The 20,455-nt window shown below is 36.2% G+C and overlaps 1 protein-coding gene and 1 long non-coding RNA gene across 17 annotated transcripts in view; both read left to right on the forward strand.

Moving 5' to 3' along the window:
* Positions 1 to 4,839, forward strand: part of LOC103954319 (protein ACCELERATED CELL DEATH 6-like) — a 32,146-nt gene extending 27,307 nt beyond the window's left edge. For 2 of the 5 annotated variants that reach the window (XM_048569147.1, XM_048569148.1), the window contains exons 3-4: positions 3,175 to 3,725; positions 4,045 to 4,839. In XM_048569147.1, coding sequence (XP_048425104.1) covers positions 3,175 to 3,725; positions 4,045 to 4,713 — 1,220 coding nt within the window. In that variant the 3' untranslated portion in view covers positions 4,714 to 4,839. Of the gene's footprint in view, positions 1 to 1,065; positions 2,601 to 2,725; positions 2,894 to 3,174; positions 3,726 to 4,044 lie in introns of those variants that run through there. The other 3 variants (XM_048569149.1, XM_048569150.1, XM_009366135.3) reach the window with 3 other exon arrangements.
* Positions 4,840 to 6,903: 2,064 nt separating this feature from the next.
* LOC103933438 lies at positions 6,904 to 19,444 on the forward strand. Of its 12 annotated transcripts, none has more exons than XR_007252658.1 (11): positions 6,904 to 7,578; positions 8,176 to 8,464; positions 8,584 to 8,680; positions 8,887 to 9,011; positions 9,653 to 9,733; positions 9,810 to 9,967; positions 10,278 to 10,691; positions 10,789 to 10,912; positions 17,720 to 17,782; positions 18,009 to 18,985; positions 19,088 to 19,444. It is a non-coding gene; the product is annotated as an uncharacterized LOC103933438 (long non-coding RNA). The 12 variants fall into 12 exon arrangements; XR_007252664.1 differs by having other exon boundaries at positions 9,831 to 9,967; XR_007252659.1 differs by having other exon boundaries at positions 8,892 to 9,011.
* Positions 19,445 to 20,455: the final 1,011 nt, after the last annotated feature.

Raw genomic sequence — 20,455 nt, forward strand, 5'->3', positions numbered from 1 at the left:
GCATGTAATCATGGAGTGCAAAGTACAGACTGACTTGTTCTTTGTTTTCCTTGGTTCGACATTCAACTTTTAGTGACACGTTGTCAAGGGAAGTTGGTTGCAAATTTTGAAGGCTCAGCGATCACCATGAGTCCTTGTGGGTTGAGATTTCTCATTGACATTCAAGTGGGAGAATGTAAAGTTCTAATGAATGACAATGAGTGTTTGATATTGCTTGGATAACTAGTAACTTGTTCTACGAGTTATCTGATATACGAGTGATATAGATGGTCTCTACTTCATAAGGATTATGGAGTCTTATATCCATGCAACTAACTTAAACAAATCCTGATAAAGGTTTAATGCAAAGATGTTGAATCATGATATGATTCTAATAAGGGTATACAACCGTTGATAGGCCGGTGGTGTAACCCTAACTGATATATATATAAATATATCAAGTCGTAGTCCCTGCTCCCATACGTGAAAAACCCTAAGAGACTAATGAGACCTATTCACACAGTAAGGGAACTATTGAGTAGTGGGAGTAGAAGACTAGCTTGAAACTCAAACATGGCATTGAACACAGGTAAGTGTTCATATGATTACTTTTTGGTAAATGATGTATTCTACTTGGAGAAGGAATTGTCATGTGATCCTAGTACCTAGTTGATATAGTTCTGGCTTATAGGTTTTATTAAACTGCTTACATTATAGTCACGCCAGAAATTCTCCAATCTAAATAATTGTATCACAAGCACTCTCTACGTTGGAACCCCCGAAATGAAATGAAAATGAAGCTCATTACTGTGATTTTTGGGGCTTCTTTCTTTGTTAATCTATCCTTTTCATTTCTGTGTATATCCTTGCAAGAATGGATAACCGTCCATTATCCATCAGCTTTTGCAATCTGATGGACTTTTTGTTTTTGTTCTTGTCTTTCACGTGTGTGTGTCCCATATTCTACCACTAGCCTTCGGCTCTGCAAATCTCTCTATCTCGCTCCTCATGTAACGGTATATGAAAATTATGAAATTTTTTCAATTCTCTCTTCAATAATTAATTTTGTTTTGGCTCTCTATCCTACTCCCCATATCTTCTCTTTTCACCTTTTCTCTCTCGATCCTCGTATGCTTTTCTATTCAGAAAATTTTCCCCAGATTGATGTTCATATATTCTACTGAATTGCATTAATCTATAATTGAGAAAAATACATTACTTAGATACAATATTGTCTTATTGTAAGCTTTTAATTTTTCCTTTTCATTCCCTTATTGTTTCTTGGACGAAAAATATCTTTATAAAATTGCATTGTGCTCCGAAATTCTCTTGTAAAAATTGTGGTTTCAGTTAACTTTTTGGATGACCGGTTGAAAATTATGTCGGCAGTCGGTGTCACTCATGTCACATATCTAAACACGTCATAAGTAGCTGTGGCTCATGTCACATATTAAAGTAAAAATATAGACAAACCAGCTGCATTGTTCAGTTTTCCTTATGATTACGGTTTCTTTTGTTTCAAAGATGATATTCTTACAATATATCACTTTTGTATAGAATCTACGTATGTTGCTACACTTACTAAAGAGATTATACAAATATTATATAAAAAAATTGTAATAAATGTATCATTAGTTTGTTTGTTTTTTTGGTCAGTCAACCACGTTGTCGTATATGATTGTTCCGCAACTTGCATTGGAAGGCAACAATAGTCTTCCACATGGAGGACCCCCCTCAAAATTAAATGCGCAAGACTCAAGATTCCAGAAATCGTACGGTAAACAAGAGTCATATTTTCTCCGTGGAAAAAGCACCTATGTGGCTAATCTGCAAATTAATGGCTGCTTCGAGTTTAAGACAAGGTTAAATAGCAATGGAGGATGTTGGCTGGAGTTCAAGACAAGATGATCAAATAACTGGCGAGGGTGCTCATGAGAACGCTGCAGGAGACACCGAGGCAGGCGACACGCGCATGGATCCTAAATTATACAGGTATGCAACGATGCCTAAATCAGGATGTCAAGAGTTTATATGGGCTATGCGCGCAAAGTATTTTGCCGGAGCCACATGTGCAATACCTATATGTAATATTCCTGATCAAATAGCATCGCTGGTCCTAAGTAGTGAAAACAAAGTAAGCACCCGTGGGAACACGGTGCTTCACCTTGCTGCAAATACAGGCCACGTGCAGCTTATCCAACTAATTACCCTAAATTTCCCGGGGCTTGTCCGCAAACAAAATGATGATGGAGAACTTCCACTTCATGTAGCTGCATCCGCTGGCCATATATCCGCAGTTCGTTGTTTGGTTGACACGGCTCAAGGTAATACGTTTAATGAAAAGGACGGGAGAGGGAACACTGCGTTGCATGTCGCTGTGGAAAATAATCACCAAGATGTGGCTATGTTTTTGGTCGGCAAAGATGGATCCACGTCGCATTCTACAAATAACTCCAGTAAGACTCCCTTGTGCATGGCCGCTGAAACTGCCAATCTTGAACTCGTTAAAGCAATGGTAGCCAACACGCCAAATAGCACAGTAGAAGCTAATTCTGGTAATTTTTGGCAAGGATCGAACGGCAACTCAATTCTTCGTAGTGCAATCATATGGAGGAAACAGGGTAAATATTAAGCATTTGTAGTTACCTTTTTCCTTTTGGGTATACTCGCGAGTACTTTTTGTTTTTGGTACATATAGCTAGTAATGAGTATTCTTTTTAAATTTTGGCATGGGGTACATATATAGCAAAAGGTGGACTCAAGAAAAATAATGTAGTGTTCGTGTTGGTCATGCTCATGTTATACGATCCCATCAGTGCATTCTCTTTGCTGGCGGGGGTTGTATGCTGGATGTTTTTTAAGCGTATAGTTTCTCAATGGTGGCTGCCCAGAACCAACAGAAAGAAGTATACAAGTATGGCTCTGTCTTTACCATTTTCATGTCATCAGCATATAATATTGTAGTCAATAATATTGCTTACTTTGTGGGAATGAGCAAAATTTTCCTACTTAATTGCACATACCATTGGAGCAGGAGCAACGTTTTATCTACATGGCTCATCAAAATCATTTTCTTACACAAATGACAATTTACCTTTGTAATATGGCATTATGACAATTTACCTTTCGTTTATTTCTCTCTTCATAAATACTTATTCTTGACAGAGTTGCTTTTAAAATGCATATGCTATGTAGATCTCCTAGAGACGATATTGAGCAAAATGGATTCAGCTGATCTAATCAATTCAACGGACCAAGAGTGGATGACTCCTCTTACACTTGCGGCCTATATAGGTAACTTTGTGGCGGTACGGGTATTGTTACACAAATTTACTGGATTGGCATACAAAGGTGATGAAAATCAGTTCCTTCCCATACATGTGGCGTCCAAAAAAGGCCATTGCAGGGTTGTTGAAGAGTTTCTCAATCTTTGCCCGGACTTGAGGGAGTCATGTGACCGTGAAGGCCGGAATATTCTTCATGTTGCGGCCGCGCATGGAAGAGTTAATGTTGTCCGATATATTATTGGAAAGCGCAATCTTCAAGTGCTTAGCAAGCAAAGAGATCAAAGTGGAAATACCCCTCTGCATATAGCCGTCCAAAACTGGCATCCTAAGATTGTCAAAATTCTTTCCCTCTTCCATGCGTATGAGAGAGTCAATTTAAATAGTTTGAATAATGCAGGTATGACGGCATTGGACCTTGCAGAGAAGACGGAGGTAGATAAAGAGATGTTGTTTCGGAGAGTATGTAATTTCTCTACGCATCTTTTCGATTAGTTTCCTCTACCTACACAGTGTGACACTACAACTACCTACAAGTATGTCGTACATAGGGGAGAATTCTACAACGTAATAACCAGAGGTATATGTATCCCCTTGTTATCCCTCTTATTGCATATGAGAGAGATAAAGAGGGGAGGATATCCTGATTACACACGATTTTTCCCTGCAGAAGCTAACCCTTATGGCCTTTATTTTAATAATCGTTTCTCTTGTTTGTCATGTATGATCTTCATATTGATAACAACTTGGTCAAGAACTGAAACTTTCGCTTTTCTTGCAGAAACTGACACTTATGGCCTTGAACTTGGCTAATGCTCCACGATCTGAAGAGAGAACAGCCGACAAAGCAAAGCTAGTGATAGAGGATTCTGTTATGAAGTCCTTGCACAATTCCGATAACCTAATGTTTTCGAAAGAAAGTGTCAATACTCTCCTATTAGTATCAACGCTGGTGGTTGGTATAACGTTTGTTCAAGGCTTCACAATACCAGGTGGATACAGTAGCTCTGGAAATGATGTGGGCACCCCAATTTTTCTTACGCATAGCCTATTCAAAATTTTCTTGATATGCAATACCGTGGCGATGTGCGGCTCCATTACTACTTCAATTGCCCTTATGTGGGCACAAACGCATGACCCTAATATAATCTATGCTTGCATGAGATTTACCTTACCGGTGCTAGGCGTAACACTTACCATGATGTCCTCGTCATTCCTGGCTGGTGTTGCATTGACAGTGTATCACGTTTTATGGCTTCGCATCTTTGTTTATGCCATGGGATTTTTCTTCACGGTCTTCATAATAGGGCTCCTTGCTCCTCTCATGGATGTTCCAGTTGCCTACGTACCTGCATCATTACGCGGCTTCTTATTCCTTAGCTTTAATCTATTGATGTTTATAAGCGGATATAATTTCGACGATGATTGGTCTAATAGATGGAGTTTGTAGAATTTCAATCAAAATTTGTGGTAAGTGTTGAAGATGGCACCAGTCGTTTATCCTGTATTACTGCCAATCTTTCTTTTCTTGTAATAGCTGCATTTCTCTATATAACACCTCTACTTCCAACTTCCACTACATTTCATTAATTGCCGGGAATTTCTATCGTGCAGCTCAACATTAGATTAATATTGCGCAAAGTCTCAAATTTGGAGTAATGTAATAGTAAGATCATGAATAGAACTTCAATAAGTTTGCTTAGATAGTAAACTTCAAATCCTAATGAACCCTATAATAGTTTCGAAAATATTTATTAGCCTTATTTATTGTTTGCCCCTAAAACTGTCATTGGTCTCACTTTATCCCTTGAAACAGAATTTGTCTTACTTTAACCCTTGAAATTGCCAAAATCGAGCCATTTCACCTATTTACTTCCACGCTAGCAGTGATTTGGCAGTTTTAGAGGTTTAGGGCAGTCTGAAAATTTCATATCTTGCCAACCATAATACCTCATTGCCACTAGCGTAGTATGAAATGCTTAGAATGCTCTTCCATTTAACGTTGTGACAGAATTGATGGAAATACGGTGAAATAGCTCGATTTAGGCAATTTTGAAGGACAAAGTGAGACTAAAAGACAGTTTAAAGGGCAAATCTATAAATAAACCTATTTATTATGTGATCTGTAAATAAACCTATTTATTATTGATCTTTGATGAACTATTAGATGAAGTTATTTGTACTTAATATTGTTGAAACCAGAGATCTCAAGCTACTTGAAGATCAACACCAGCCCAATTGGTGTTTGGAATTGTTCTAGAAGATCCTGGCAAGTACTATTAAGGTGGCCGGTGCATGCTTGACTATGCCAGACAAAAGTGTTGTGCTAGAAAACTCTAGCAAAGTAGCATCAATTTGAAAAAGCCAAGTCGGTTGACTTAGGCTAGAATAATATCTAGAAAAATGGCTTGTGTTGTAAAATCTAGAATAACTAAAGGATGTGGCTAGGATGAATTTGATCTATGTTAACCGACTTAGTAACTCGGTAAATTATCTATATACTAAAACCCGGTGAAAAACTACTGTTTATTAACAGTGCTCCACCGGTTTTGTCCCTTTTGCTCTTCATGTTTTTTCGGCTTAAATGATGAATTGGCCATTTTGCCCCTCTCTCATTTTTCTTTCTGTCCGTGCGTGCGTATTGTGTTTTCTAGGGTTCCAGCTTCTTCCACTTTTGTCTGCCGCCGCGTTCCATGTGTTGGTCATCGGGATCATTTGGCCCGTAGTATGCACACACTGTTGGTGATGCTTGTCTATAAGAATTGAACATTTGTGCCTATTTAGGGTTTAGGTTTCAACTGAAATGGAATAAAAAATTTTAAAATGTGATAAAGATGCTGTGGCAACTGGCAAGACCAAAAAAATTTAAAAAAATGTGAAATGGCATAATAAACAATAACAATTTATTCCGGCCACATGGTTTGTGGCACAACATACAATAAAAACTTATAAAAAACAAAAACAAAATAATAAAAAATGTGATAAAAATTTATGTATACTAAAACTCAGTTGAGTTTTAGCATTGTTCAACAATAGTAAAAGGGTGAAAATGCCCTTGAATTTTTCGTTCTATTACCATTTTGCTGCTTGCTTCACATAGTAAAATACCTATATTGCCCATGATTGCCACGTGTTGATCATCTTTTGTCCTTCTAGATTGCGTGTCTATGATCATCGAGTTGCGGTACAAAGAAAAATAAAATAATTAATAAAAAACTGACAAAAAATTATTTAAAAAATATAACTTAAATCATGCCACATGGTTTGATATGTATAATTTATCATTGTACATTTTTTTAATAATTTTTTTGTGATAACAAACAATAAAAATTGAGATGTGATATCCACATATATATGCTATTTTACTTTTCACACATCTTTTTAATTTTCGACTAACAGATCGGATAAATTGAAGAAGATCTACGAATATAAATTATCAAGGGGTGTGAAAAGTAAAATAAAATGTGTAGATAACACACCCCTAAAATTTTTATACCTTAATAACTTTTTAAACCGATATATCCGATGGGAAGACAAAAAAAAATATTTAAAAAATATGATTAAAACTGGACCACATGATTTGTGGCACAACAAACAATAAAAATTTATACCTGTCAGTCTTCGCCACAAGGTAGTATCTCTACTTTTGTTCTTCTTTCTTCCGTTTTCTTTTGGATTTTTCTTTGTTGTTTTTCTGGTTTTTGGAAAGAGTTGTTTGGTTATTTTGTGATTAGTCATTTGTATACAATCATTGGCAGTGTCTCTGAATGGGAATGTAGTTCATGCTTTACTCAGTGTTCAGTTAATCTATCTTTCAGTATATGATGGTTATCAATGTGATTTAGTGCGGTTTTGGCTTAATTTAAGTTTATTGCATTCTGACTGGTGCTGGCTGCCATTCTTGATTTTCTCAACTGCTCTATATAATGAATGTGGCCATTTGTGTATAATTATTGGCAGTGTATGTGAATGGCAATATAGTTGATGCCTTCCTCGCAGTGTTCAATTGATATTTCTTTCGGTTAAGCAGTGGTCATGCTGCGTTTTCTTTTGGCAATCTCATTCTTTTAATCAGTTACGCTTGTAAACAAACTGTTATAGGTCTATAGTTTTGGAAGTGTAGTTGTTACATCATTGTTCAGCCTCTTTGAAATTTCTTTCTGCATTATTTGTCAATTCACAAACCTTGAATCTTATTTCAGCAGTTTAAAATGGAAGATCGAGGTCCAACTCCTCTTGATCGACTGGTCGCGTATGAAAAAATTGAAAAAAATTAAAGTTCGTATCTGCAGAATATGGAGACCAAGATTTTCAGGTATGACTAATAAATATGCAGGTCTACACTATGTATTAGTTGATGAAAGGGTCAGTAAACAATCTTTAATAATATTGTTTGATAGGCTCTTCAGCACATGTTAAGAATTTTATATTTGTTCTAATACACATCACATGACATTTTTACTCTCTAGGATAAACATAATCTCCAATTCATTTCTGATCTCTGTATTCTTTCATTTTCTATCGAAAAATTACATGTTAGTTATCATCCTGACTTTATGTGACAAGAACTTTTTTTTTAGGTGCATATGCATTGTCTTTAACCTGTTAATTACACTAATAAATTCACTCTTGATGTTTACTATCCATTTTATTCTCTAATATTTGTGATTTACATTTATTTTCATATTATTTCAAGTATTAAATATATGAACTCTCATGTTAAGTCGATGTGACATGTAATTTTTTTATGGGTATCCATTGCCCTTAAATTGTTAATTACAATGATAACTTGGCTTTCAGTATTTAGTATTCATCTTAGTCTATAATGTTTTCATATTATTTTAAGTTTCAAATTCATTGTTATTTACCTATTCATGATATCTTTGACAATTTCTTTTTCTTCTTTTCGCAGTGTTTGGTTATCAAGGAACAAGCAATAGAAGTGTCTTCTGACGAAATGGACTATGATATAATAGTCTCAAAAATTGAAGTAGGTGCTTGCTACGAGATTATGAATTTTCGTATCAACAAAATGAGAGGCCAATATCGAGTAGTCCCGCATGACACCCATATCGTGTTAACCAGCAGAACAGTTTTTAACAAGTTGACAAATGTGTTTCCGCTTATTCCGCATCACAGATTTTTTTTGCAAGATTATAATAGATTGTATCCTAGGCTGAACAAGACTGATATCCTAAAAGGTAATAAATATGTACACATGTATATATAGCTGTGTTACAGTGCATTGATACATGTTTTATGAAACATTTTGTCCTCACCTAATTATGTTTTGGTTTTCTTTCTTTTTTCAAATTTGCAGATGTTATTGGTCATGTGGTTGGAGTCCAGCGTTTGGAGCCCGTAAAAGTGAACCGAAGAATTGATCACAAGTGTGATGTGGTTATTCAAAATATCAGGTTATTTCCTCTGCACAACACACTTTTTAATTGTTTTCTGCATCAATACTATGTATATCGTCGATATCCAAACACTTGTTTTGGCTCTTATCACATTAGGCAATCATATACTTTTCTTAAAAAAAATTTAATCTATTTTGGATAAAAAATTCTGTGACATTTTTATCACTGTTTCATTACCTTTTTTTGATCATTTTATTTGGTAGAAAAGACGAAGCTAAGATTACATTGTGGTCAAACATTGTACACAACTTTACTTCTTTAACGTTCCATTCACTGCCTGAAGCAAGAATTATTGTTTTTACGAGCTTGAAAGTCAAGCTATTTGGAGGTATGTATTTCAATCAAGAAATCATTTTTTTGCTATTCTTTCTTCCAGATGTTTACATGCCTGATTAATTTTCAAATTTTGTTTTCCTGTTTTTCCTAGACAGTGTTGGATAGTTTTATTGAGTTTTCAACTATTTTTTAAAACAAGTACAGCTAACCTGCGCGTTTATAACATAAATATTTTGATCTGTGAAAATAAAAATTGTTATGTTGTTATGTAGTCTTTGAACAACATAGTGTTCATACATATGTTTTGTTCGATGTCTTTTAATTTTGTTCTTAAAAAATCAGTATAGGTTTGGATTAGTCATTTACATAACTGCTTACAATGTCCAGTGATACATCTTTTTTCCTTTTTTCTATTTTCATTTTCATTTTTGTCTTCTTTTTTCTTCTTTTTTCCTTTTTTTTTTTAATACATAAAGCATCATCCTCGACAACACCGATGCAACATTTTCTTTGTTGATCTAGAAATTCCAGAATTAAATACATATAAAACAGTGTAAGTTCATTCATTATCATACAATCAAAATCATAACACACCTACAATTATTAAAAGAAAAATAGCTATTCTTTTCTCAAAACTGTTGCAAGTTTTCTGGCTTGCCTCACCCTGTTACAATACTCCCTCCCTCTAATCAGGCAAGAGAAACTGATGCTTTACAGACTGGAAAAATGGTTACAATTGAAGAGTTGGGCTACTTAGACCCAGATTTATATAAGGTATTTTACTTCTTTTACATAAGCTTTCTATTTCATGATTATTAACTATCTAAACATCTTTCTGGATATCTAACAGGATGACACATTTTTGTGCAAGGCATCAATTAAGCGGTTTAACACATCATATGAATGGTGGTATGATGCTTGCCCTACATATGCCAAACAAATGTACAAGGACCCAGCAACTGGTCAACTGATGTGCTAAAAACATACAAATCAAATGCCAACTCCTTGGTAATGAGTTAAACCCTATATGTTGCGTTTGTCAATTGGTCATTGTCTCATATCATTCTTAAACTGAAACTTATCCTTTATTTTGTTTTTAATTACGTATTTTCAATAAATAGTTCATTGATCATGTAACAAAATTACAAGCCATAAATTTAATTAAATTTGAAATCAAACTTTGCATACCTATCCTTTTATTTTTCATATGATTAGTACTAACATTAAACCATACCATAGAAAAATCTATGAGAACGCAGTTCTGGACTTATTACACTATTTATCCTCTGTAATTGATGTTTTTTCTATTTGAATAAAGGTACATAGTGTTCTTGCTCCTTCAAGACGAAACAAATGAGATCAATGCTCTCATTATCGGCAAATCAGGCGAAAAGGTCTTTGGCAAGCCTTGCAAAGATTTGGTTTACAATCAAAGATCAACAGATCACAAGCAATTGTCAAGTGAGTTTCTCAGACTTATAGGCCAAAGGAAAAATTTTCACCTCTGATTTGGAAGCTGACGAAATTTGTTGAATTCAAATGATCTCCTTATCTACAATGCTTATGAGGACACAATGATCCAACCAACAACACCAAAGTCTATTATGAAAGAAATTGCAGTGTCTTCGACAACAGTTTCATCGTCCACTACACCAGCTGAAAAAACCGGACAAACGCACAAGTGGAAAAGAGATTCAATCAAGAGAGCCCTTTTTACAGAGCCTGAAAACAGGTTATATTCTGCATCACATCATTTTGTTCTCATTCTCAAATTATTTTCAATTTGATCTAAATCTATTTTTCCTATCTCTTTAATATCTTTGGCACAGTGAGACAGAGGAAGTCTCTGAAGAAGACGTGCAGGATTTTGATCAGCTTCCAATCAAATTGTTGAAAAAAACATCTTTTCCAACAAGCATGAAAAAAGACCCTCCTCTACCAAAAAAAAACTAGGTAACTTTGCTCCATTCCTATTTTGTACATAATTATTGGCCGTGTGTACGAATGGGAATGTAGTTCATGCTTTACTTACAGTGTTCAGTTAATCTTTTAGCATATGATGGTTATCAATGTGATTTAGTGCAGTCTTGGCTTAATTTACGTTTATTGTATTCTGACTGGTATTGGCTGCCATTCTTCATTTTCTCAACTGCTCTGTATAATGAATGTGGCCATTTGCATATAATTATTGGCAGTGTATGTGAATGGCAATATAGTTGATGCCTTCCTCGAAGTGTTCAATTGATTTTTCTTTTAGTATTCAATGGTTATCAATGTGATTTGGTGTGGTGTCCGCTTAATTCAAGTCTATTACGTTTTGATTGGTGTTTATTGCCATTCTTGGTTTTTTCAAGTCTATGTAATTTTTTTGTCCATCTGCACATCTTTTATTGGCAGTTACTGCCAGAAGGAACAAACTTTTGCTGCTATAGAAAAGAGTCTGATCATCTTTAAGATGTTAAAACAATAACAGTGCTTCTCCATATTTTTTGCGTGTAAGTAGGCCACCATAACATCGATACCCCTATTTTTTGTGCACATGAACAATTTGACGTTTTCAAATCTGTCACCTGCAACTACTGATACTGATCAACACCTAAGATAGCTACCAGGGGAAATGTCAGACTCATCACTTTAGTACATCCATGTCAAAATGTTTCCTAATATTTTTTGCCTAAATTGTACTACTATAAACACTGGCCTGTAAAAATATTGACTACATTTTATATGCAGTCTTTATTATGTTTATGTTAATGGTGTTACTCAACATTTTTGTACATTTGAATTTTCATGATATGTTGTATAATTTTATTTTCGTTCCCGCAACAACGTGTGGACACATTTCCTAGTTATATATACTAAAACTCAGTTGAGTTTTAGCACTATTCAGCAATAGTAAAAGGGCGGAAATGCCGCTGATTTTTTGGGTCCATTATCGTTTTGCTGCCTTGCTTCACACAATAAAATACCTGTATTGCCCATGATTGCCACGTGTTGATCATCCTTTGTCCTCCCAGGTTGCATGTCTATAATGGTCGAGTTGTGACATAAAGAAAGATAAAATAATTAATTAAAAAACTGACAAAAAATTATTTAAAAAATGACTTAAATTAGGCCACATGGTTTGTGGTGCACAACACAATAAAAAATTATAAAAAAATTGAATTCATGGACAAAATAATTATTAAAAATTGTGAGAAACCCTACTGTCCCCATTGCTTTGCCTTTTGATTATTTTATTTTTTTATTTTGCTCGGCTTTTTGTCTTCCACGCCGAGTCTCTTGCAGTAGATGGCACGGAACACAATAAAATATTATAAAAACATTTGAATGTAGTCTCCTGCAGAGTGTGGGCACAAAGAAAGATAAAATAATAATAAAAAAACTAACAACAAATATTTTAAAAAATGAGTTAATCCAGGTTTGTGGCACATAACACAATAAAAAATTATAAAAAATTTTGACTGCATGGAAACCAAATATTAAAAATAGTGAGAATCCCAGCTATCTTCCACCTTACCTTTGGTTATTTTATTTTTTGGTTTTGCTCTGCTTTTTGTCTTCCACGTGTTGATCATCGGGGGATTTTCTGCTAAGAGGGCTTCTCCCTTTATCTTTTGTTGGAGAGTTGACCTTTCGTAATTAGTTTAGTTACTTTTTTGAGTCCTTATAATCAGATTGTAATTAGGTTATTTGATGTTTATTTCTTTCCTTGTAAATCACTCTTGTACATTATATATTTTCCTTCTTGGTGAGAATACTGATATCAGAAAATTAAGCCCCAAAGATAAGCTCTAATTAGCATGGTATCAGAACAGAGATCCTAGGATTTTTGCTTTGCCCGTTCCCTTAAACAAACTCGGCCCTCCCATGGAAAACCTACCACTACTCCATGGTGGAAACAACCTCATCCTAACCGATTCTACTCATACACTAAACACTACTACCCTAACCGACCCTACCATGAATCCTACCCTACCTATATCGCAAGTTACACAGATTGTCCATCATGATTCGTCTACTGCTTCGATTGGCATCAAACTCAATGGTGCCAATTATGGAGTTTGGTCTCAGATTGTTGAGATGTTTATTGCTGGAAAAGACAAGTTGGGCTACTTGTTTGGGGGTAATCCCCAACCACCTATCGACGATCCGACCTTCACCAAATGGCGTACAGAGAACGCTATTGTGAAGGGTTGGCTTATCAACTCTATGGAACCCAATTTGATTGGGTACTTTCTTCGACTATCGACAGCAAAGGAAGTGTGGGATGCGGTTGCTCGCACGTATTATGACGGCTCTGATATATCTTAAGTATATAATCTTACTTGCAAGGCCTCTCGCATGAGGCAAGATGGACGACCGGTGGAGACATACTATAATGATCTTCAATCTTTGTGGCAGGAGATTGATTATCGTCGACCTAATCCGATGAAGTGCGGTACTGATATTGAAATTTTTAATAAAATTGTTTAAACGGATCGTGTGTACACTTTGCTTGCAGGATTGGATGAGATGTTTGATAAAATTCGTAGTGATATTCTACGAACTGAGCCTCTTCCTTCCGTCGAATAAACTTTTGCCTATGTTCGCCGAGAGTGAATGCGACAAGCTGTTATGAATACCGGAGGACAGCTACCAAGTGGGGCAGCCATGGTGGCTCGGCCTGCCACACGAGCCATAGCTTCACCTCGTCCCCGTGCCCCCGATAAGTCACCTGCACCAAGCCCAGGACTGCAACCCCAGACTACTACCTCAAGTCTAGCACAGGGCTCGCTCTTTGCTGCTAGGCCGGCTTCACGGCCCACCATAGGTCCCCATCCTCCTCGTCCTAAACCACTTGTCCCGACTAGTGGTTGTACTTAATGCGGTAGTGAGAAACATGGTTGTGATAATTTCTTCCAATTGCATAGCTATCCTGATTGGTGGGAACCGTTGAAGCTTCAGAAATAACAGGAATGAGACGAGCAAGCTAAGCTTGGGCAAGCTAATCTCGCCACCTCTATGTCCCAATTATCTTTGATATCTCAAGATGATCCTTCTCCGGTTTCGAGCTCTTCTGACATGTCTCCGGAGTCCTCAGGTAACTGTGGTTATGTTTTTAATATGAATAGTGATGCTACTCCATTCGGATGGATCATTGACTCTGGTGCCATAGACCATATGACTTATGATCCCACTGATTTAGCTTGTGATACTGTTCCACTCCGACGTAGTATTACTAATGCTAATGGAGTCACCTCACCAGTAACTGAAGCTGGCACCGTGCGCCTCACGCCCACTCTCTTTTTGCCTTATGCAGTACTTGTACCTTCACTAAAGCATAAATTGATGTCTCCTGGCCAAGGTACTGAACAATTGAACTGTTGTGTGCTAATGTATCCAAAGTTTTGTCTTATACAAGATATTCTCACAAATGAGATAATTGGTCATGGTACTAAAGGGGGATCTCTATTTTGTGGATGATGTCAGTACAGGACGGGTCACTCTCGCCCAATGAGCTGTTGATCACAAAAGGCGTTAGATATGGTTATGGCACCACCGTTTGGGTCATCCATCTTTCAGTTATTTGCAGCATATGTTTCCGGATTTATTTATTGGTTATTCAGTTTCAGACTTTAAATGTGACACTTGCATACTTGCCAAGAGTCACCGTGTTTCTTATCCGCTGAATTCTAATAAAAGTGTTATTCCTTTTGGTCTTGTTCATTCGGATGTTTGGGGACCATCTTCAATTACTACTTCATCTGGTGTTCGATGGTTTGTAACATTCATAGACGATTGCACACGGATGACGTGGTTATATCTTCTTAAGCATAAAGTGATGTTTTTTCGGCTTTTAAGACCTTCCACACCATGGTTCAGACACAGTTTTCTACTACAATACAGATTTTGCGTTCTGATAATGGTGGTGAATATGTTAATAATGAAATTTTCCATTATTTAACTAATCACGGAATTCTTCACGAAACTATTTGTCCTCAGACTCCTTAACAAAACAGGGTGGCTGAGCGCAAAAATCATCATCTCTTAGAAACGGCTCGCTCACTCTTGATTGGGGTGTCTGTTCCCCGTTCTTCTTAGGATGTTGCTCTTCAAACCGCCACTTATCTTATCAACCATCTGCCATCCAAAGTCCTGGATTTTCTTACTCCCTTACAAGTCCTTGCTACTTTCGTGCATCTACTGTCGATTATGGTACTCCCACCTCAGGTTTTTGGATGTGTTGCATTTGTTCATCTTCATAAAAATCAACGGACGAAGTTGAACCATGTGTTCTCCGTTGTATTTATATGGGGCACGGACTCCATGAGAAATGATACCGTTGTTACCACCCTCATTCCCGTCAAATGTATGTTACTATGGATGTCACTTTTTCCGAGTCTGAGATGTATTACCCTTCAGATTCTTCCAATCCTCCTCATCAGGGGGAGACACAGCATCATAAGAAGGATTGGAATGATAGTATTGATCTTCTGCTGCCATTAGCCTACGCTACCAACTCAGCCAACAGCAGTCGTAGTGCTGCCTACAGAATCAACGGCAGGCACGGTAATACCGTCCTCACCCACGGCAACAGTGCCACTTGTCAACTTTGAGACTTCTACTGATATTACTCCTCCCTCATCTCCAAATATAGTACCACCAGATAACCATACTTCTGAGAATATTCCTGAGGTAAGCTCTATTATCCATGTTGATGATACTGTTATTCCGAATTATCAATTACCTTTCAGGCACAACCGGGGAAAACCACCCAATCGATATTCACCAGACACAACAAAAGGCTCTAAATACCTCATTGCCAACTATGTGTCATCATAAAAGTTATCAGAACCCGGCAAAGCTTTTGTACAAAAAATATCCAATGATAGCACACCAAGTTCATTGAAGGAGGCACTATCTGATGATCGATTGGCCAAGGCAATGGAGGAAGAAATGGCTGCACTCCAGAATAATCAATCGTGGGATTTAGTTCCACTTCCCCAAGGAAAGAAGAGAGTTGGGTGTCGATGGGTGTACACCATCAAGTACAAAGCTGATGGGTCTGTTGAACAATACAAAGCACGATTGGTGGCCAAGGGATACACTCAGACGTATAGTGTTGATTATACAGAGACATTTGCCCCGGTAGCCAAGATTAATACGGTAAAAGTATTGCTTTCATTGGCGGCCAACTTAGATTGGCCATTACATCAATTTGATGTGAAAAATGTTTTCTTACATGGTAATCTTAAAGAAAAAGTGTATATGGATATTCCACCTGGTTATGCATCTGTTTTACAACCCGGAGTAGTATTCAAGTTGAATAAAGCGTTGTATAGGTTGAAACAATCACCTCGAGCATGGTTTAGGAGGTTCCGGACGGCTATGAGGAAATATGGGTTCAGGCAGAGCAATTCCGATCATACACTTTTCTTGAAACGTAGAATGGGGAAATTGACGGCACTTATCATCTATGTGGACGATATGATTGTTACGGGTGATGACAAAAAGGAAATGTCAAGGCTTAAAGATTACCTAGCAACCGAGTTCGAGATGAAAGATCTTGGTGGTTTGAAATATTTTTGGGGATAGAAGTAGCGCAATCTAAACGGGGTATATTTCTGTCTCAAAGAAAATATGTTCTAGACTTATTAGCTAAAATCGGAATGCTTGATTGTAAACCGGTTGACACCCCTATAGTCAAAAATCACCATCTTACCGTGCACCCTAATCAAGTTCCCACTAACAGATATCGTTATCAAAGGTTAGTTGGGAGGTTAATTTATTTATCTCACACCAGGCCTGATATTGCATACGCAGTAAGTGCTGTTAGTCAATTTATGCATTCTCCTAGTGAGGCACATATGGGTGCAGTTGAACGCATCCTACGATACTTGAAGTCCTCACCAGGTAGAGGCATCATGTTTTCTAAGAATGATCATTGCCGAATAGAGGGTTACACCGATGCAGATTGGGCAGACAACGTTACTGATCGTCGGTCCACATCTGGTTACTTTACATTTGTGGGAGGAAACTTAAGGACTTGGCGGAGTAAGAAACAAAAAGTGGTTGCTTTATCAAGTGCAGAGGTGGAATACAAGGGTATGGCAAAAGGAGTATGTTAACTATTATGGCTTCGGAGGTTACTTGGTGAACTCGGGTATCCTTCGAATTTAGCCTCAGATTTATTTTGTGATAATAAAGCAGCTATTGATATCTCACACAACCCAATTCAACATGATCGCACAAAACACGTGGAAGTTGACAGACACTTCATTAAGGAGAAGTTGGATGAGAATATTATTCAATTCTCATTCGTAAAGTCAGAGGATCAATTAGCGGATATCTTAACTAAAGCTATTGCAAGCCAAGCGTTCTACAACTCTCTTATCAAGTTGGGCATGAACGACATTTGTGCACCAACTTGAGGGGGAGTGTTGGAGAGTTGACCTTTTGTAATTAGTTTAGTTATCTTTTTGAGTCCTTATAATCAGATTATAATTAGGTTATTTGATGTTTATTTCTTTCCTTGTAAATCACTCTTGTACATTATATATTTTCCTCCTTGGTGAGAAGAATGATATCAGAAAATGAAGCCCCAAAGATAAGCTCTAATTAGCATCTTTCATTTTTTATCTTTTTCTTTCCTCAATTTTTCCTTTGCTTTTTCTGCTTCTTTCTTTCGCGTTTTAGCAAACGGTGCTTCATCTTTTTTTCGTTTGTGTGTCGTTATTGTTATTATGGGTGCATGATTTGGTTCTGTTGTTTTCTCAGGAAACGGTGTTGTTCATTTTTCCCAAGTGTTGTGTTGCCATTTTCGCACTGGTTCTACTTCTGGTATGTTGTTCTTCTTTTCTTTTTCTTTTTTTTTTTCCACTTACTTTTGCTTATTTTTTGCTCTTGGGTAAATTTGGTGTTTAATTTAGCGCACAGAAAATAGGAAATAATTATTAAAAAATTCTGTTTTTGGATGAATTTGATGTTTAAATTATAGTAGAGAAAATAGGAAATAATAAATAAAGAACGAAAGAGAAATTAAAAAATTTATGCTTTGTTTGACCAGGGTAAATGAAAAATATAGCTCCAACTCCTATCGATAAATTACAGCCATATATAAAGCTAGCGAAGTTAAGAGTCTGAATGTGCAGGATATGAAAACCATCGATTCCCGGAGCTGCTCAAACATAAGCAAAGCAGGTGATTTATAATAAGTGACTTTTTCTTTGTTCTTTATTGTGCTACCGAACTGAATTTTAGTATATGTATAATTTATCATTGTACATTTTTTTTAAATTTTTCTGTGATAACAAACAATAAAAATTTTATACCTTCTTAACTTTTTAAACCCATGTTTATCTGATAGGAAGACAAAAAAATATTTAAAAAATGTGATTAAAACCGGGCCACATGATTTGTGGCATAACAAACAATAAAAATTGATACCCGCCCACTTGTCAGTCATCGCCACAAGGTGGTATCTCTACTTTTGTTCTTCTTTCTTCTGTTTTCTTTTCAATTCTTCTTTGTTGTTTTTCTTTGCTTCTCTTGCTTTTGGTTGTCGTTTGCTTTCTTCGTTGTCTTTGTTTGCTTCTCTCGCTCTTGCCAATCCTTTTCTTTTGTTTTTGAATGGTTCTCAACACCTGAACCAAGTGATCAATCTTATAAACGAAAAAGAGAATCTGTGAGAATAGCGCTTTTCATTCCTGGTGAACAAAGGTTTGATATCTAATTTCATACTATTCTCAAATATGATGTTTATATTTTTACATCATGTTGTAAAAAATTTCCATGTGTGCACTTCAACTTTCTTAAAATTTACATATCAAACATTTTCAATACTATGAATTATAACTAGGAACCATCTTTTCTTCTTTCTGAGAAAAACTATATTAATGTTGCATAATCATTCAACTCAATGAATCTGAAGAAATTTCAAAAGTTGATCCAAGAGATTGTGATGAGGTTCCGATCAAGTTATTAAAAAAAAAAATACCTCCTACTCAGGCAAAGCCACACAGCAGCACTGGAAACAATGATTTGGTTAGTATGCTTTCAAGTTGTTTTATCTTTTCCTCCATTACCATTTAAATTTGATACTAAATCCTATCTAAATATGTTCTGTTTTATTCCTCTTTGTTCAAGTTGCTTTATCAATTACAACAAGGGCTGAAGACACCTTTCACTACTCTGATCAAGAAAGTTTACCATGTTTTGTTTATCTATATTAAATCATGTTTAACATGTTTAAAAACTTGTACATATCTTTTTTTGCCCAAAACTCAACAATATTTTTTGCATCCCCATACAACAGCATCTCCTCATTTTTTGTATGCAAAAGCTAGAATACACTATATTACATGGGGTTATTAGAAGAAATTCAGTTATTATAATGTTTTTTGTATCTTTATACCAGGAATTTCTATTTTTTGTAACTGAATGTAATCCTCCTGGTCCAGAAATACGTAGAACTGCTACAATACCAGTTAACGCTTTTCCAAATTCATTGTTGTTATCGTTGTTCCTATTTTGTAACCGAAATTTTTTCATTTTTAACATCTTATCTTAACTTCAAATCCGCGGGAATGCCTGGGTATTAAGCACTAGTATCAACTATAAATATGTATGCATGTGTAAAGAAGAAGCTTGTAAGAAACCAAGTAATCAAGAAAGTAGCCAAGAAGAGGGCTAAGTAAGTGAGAGTAAGTAGTCTTGTGAAGAATGTGTTAGAGTTGTATCCTAAACTATACAGGTATGCAACTTTGCTAGATGCCCCCTTGTGAAGAATGTGTTAGAGTTGTATCCTAAACTATACGTAGCTGGCCCAACACGCGCCTTTTTACTCTTTAGCTTTTATCTATTGATGTTTGTAAGCCGATATAATTTCGACGATGATTGGTCTAATAGATGGAGGTTGTAGAATTTCAATCAAAATTGGTGGTAAGTGTTGAAGATGGCACCGGTCGTTTATCCTGTATTATTGCCAACCTTTCTTTTCTTGTAATAACTACATTTCTCTAGATAATACCTCTACTTCCAACTTCCACTACATTTCATTAATGGCTGGGAATTTCTACCATGCAGCTCGACATTAGATTAATATTGAGCAAAGTCTCAAATTTGGATTAATGTAATATTAAGATCATGAATAGAACTTCAATAAGTTTGCTTAGATAGTAAACTCTGAATTCTAATGAACCCTGTAACAGTTTCGAGAATATTTATTAGGCTTATTTATTGATTGCCCCTAAAAGTGTCCTTTGGTCTCACTTTTTTCCTTGAAACAAAATTTGTCTTACTTTAACCCTTGAAGCTACCAAAATCGAGTCATTTCACCATTTACTTCCACGCCGGTAGCGATTTGGCAGTTTTAGAGGTTTAGGAAAGTCCGGAAATTTCATATCTCGCCCACTACAATACCTCATTGCTACTAGCATGGTATGAAATGCTCGGAATGCTCTTCCATTTAACGTCTGGGACAAAATTGACGGAAATAGGGTGAAATAGCTCGAT

This window comes from the organism of the source record quoted next, unplaced genomic scaffold, assembly GCF_019419815.1.
Source record: "Pyrus x bretschneideri cultivar Hongxiangsu unplaced genomic scaffold, Pyrus_bretschneideri_v1 Contig5, whole genome shotgun sequence".
Lineage (NCBI taxonomy): Eukaryota > Viridiplantae > Streptophyta > Magnoliopsida > Rosales > Rosaceae > Pyrus > Pyrus x bretschneideri.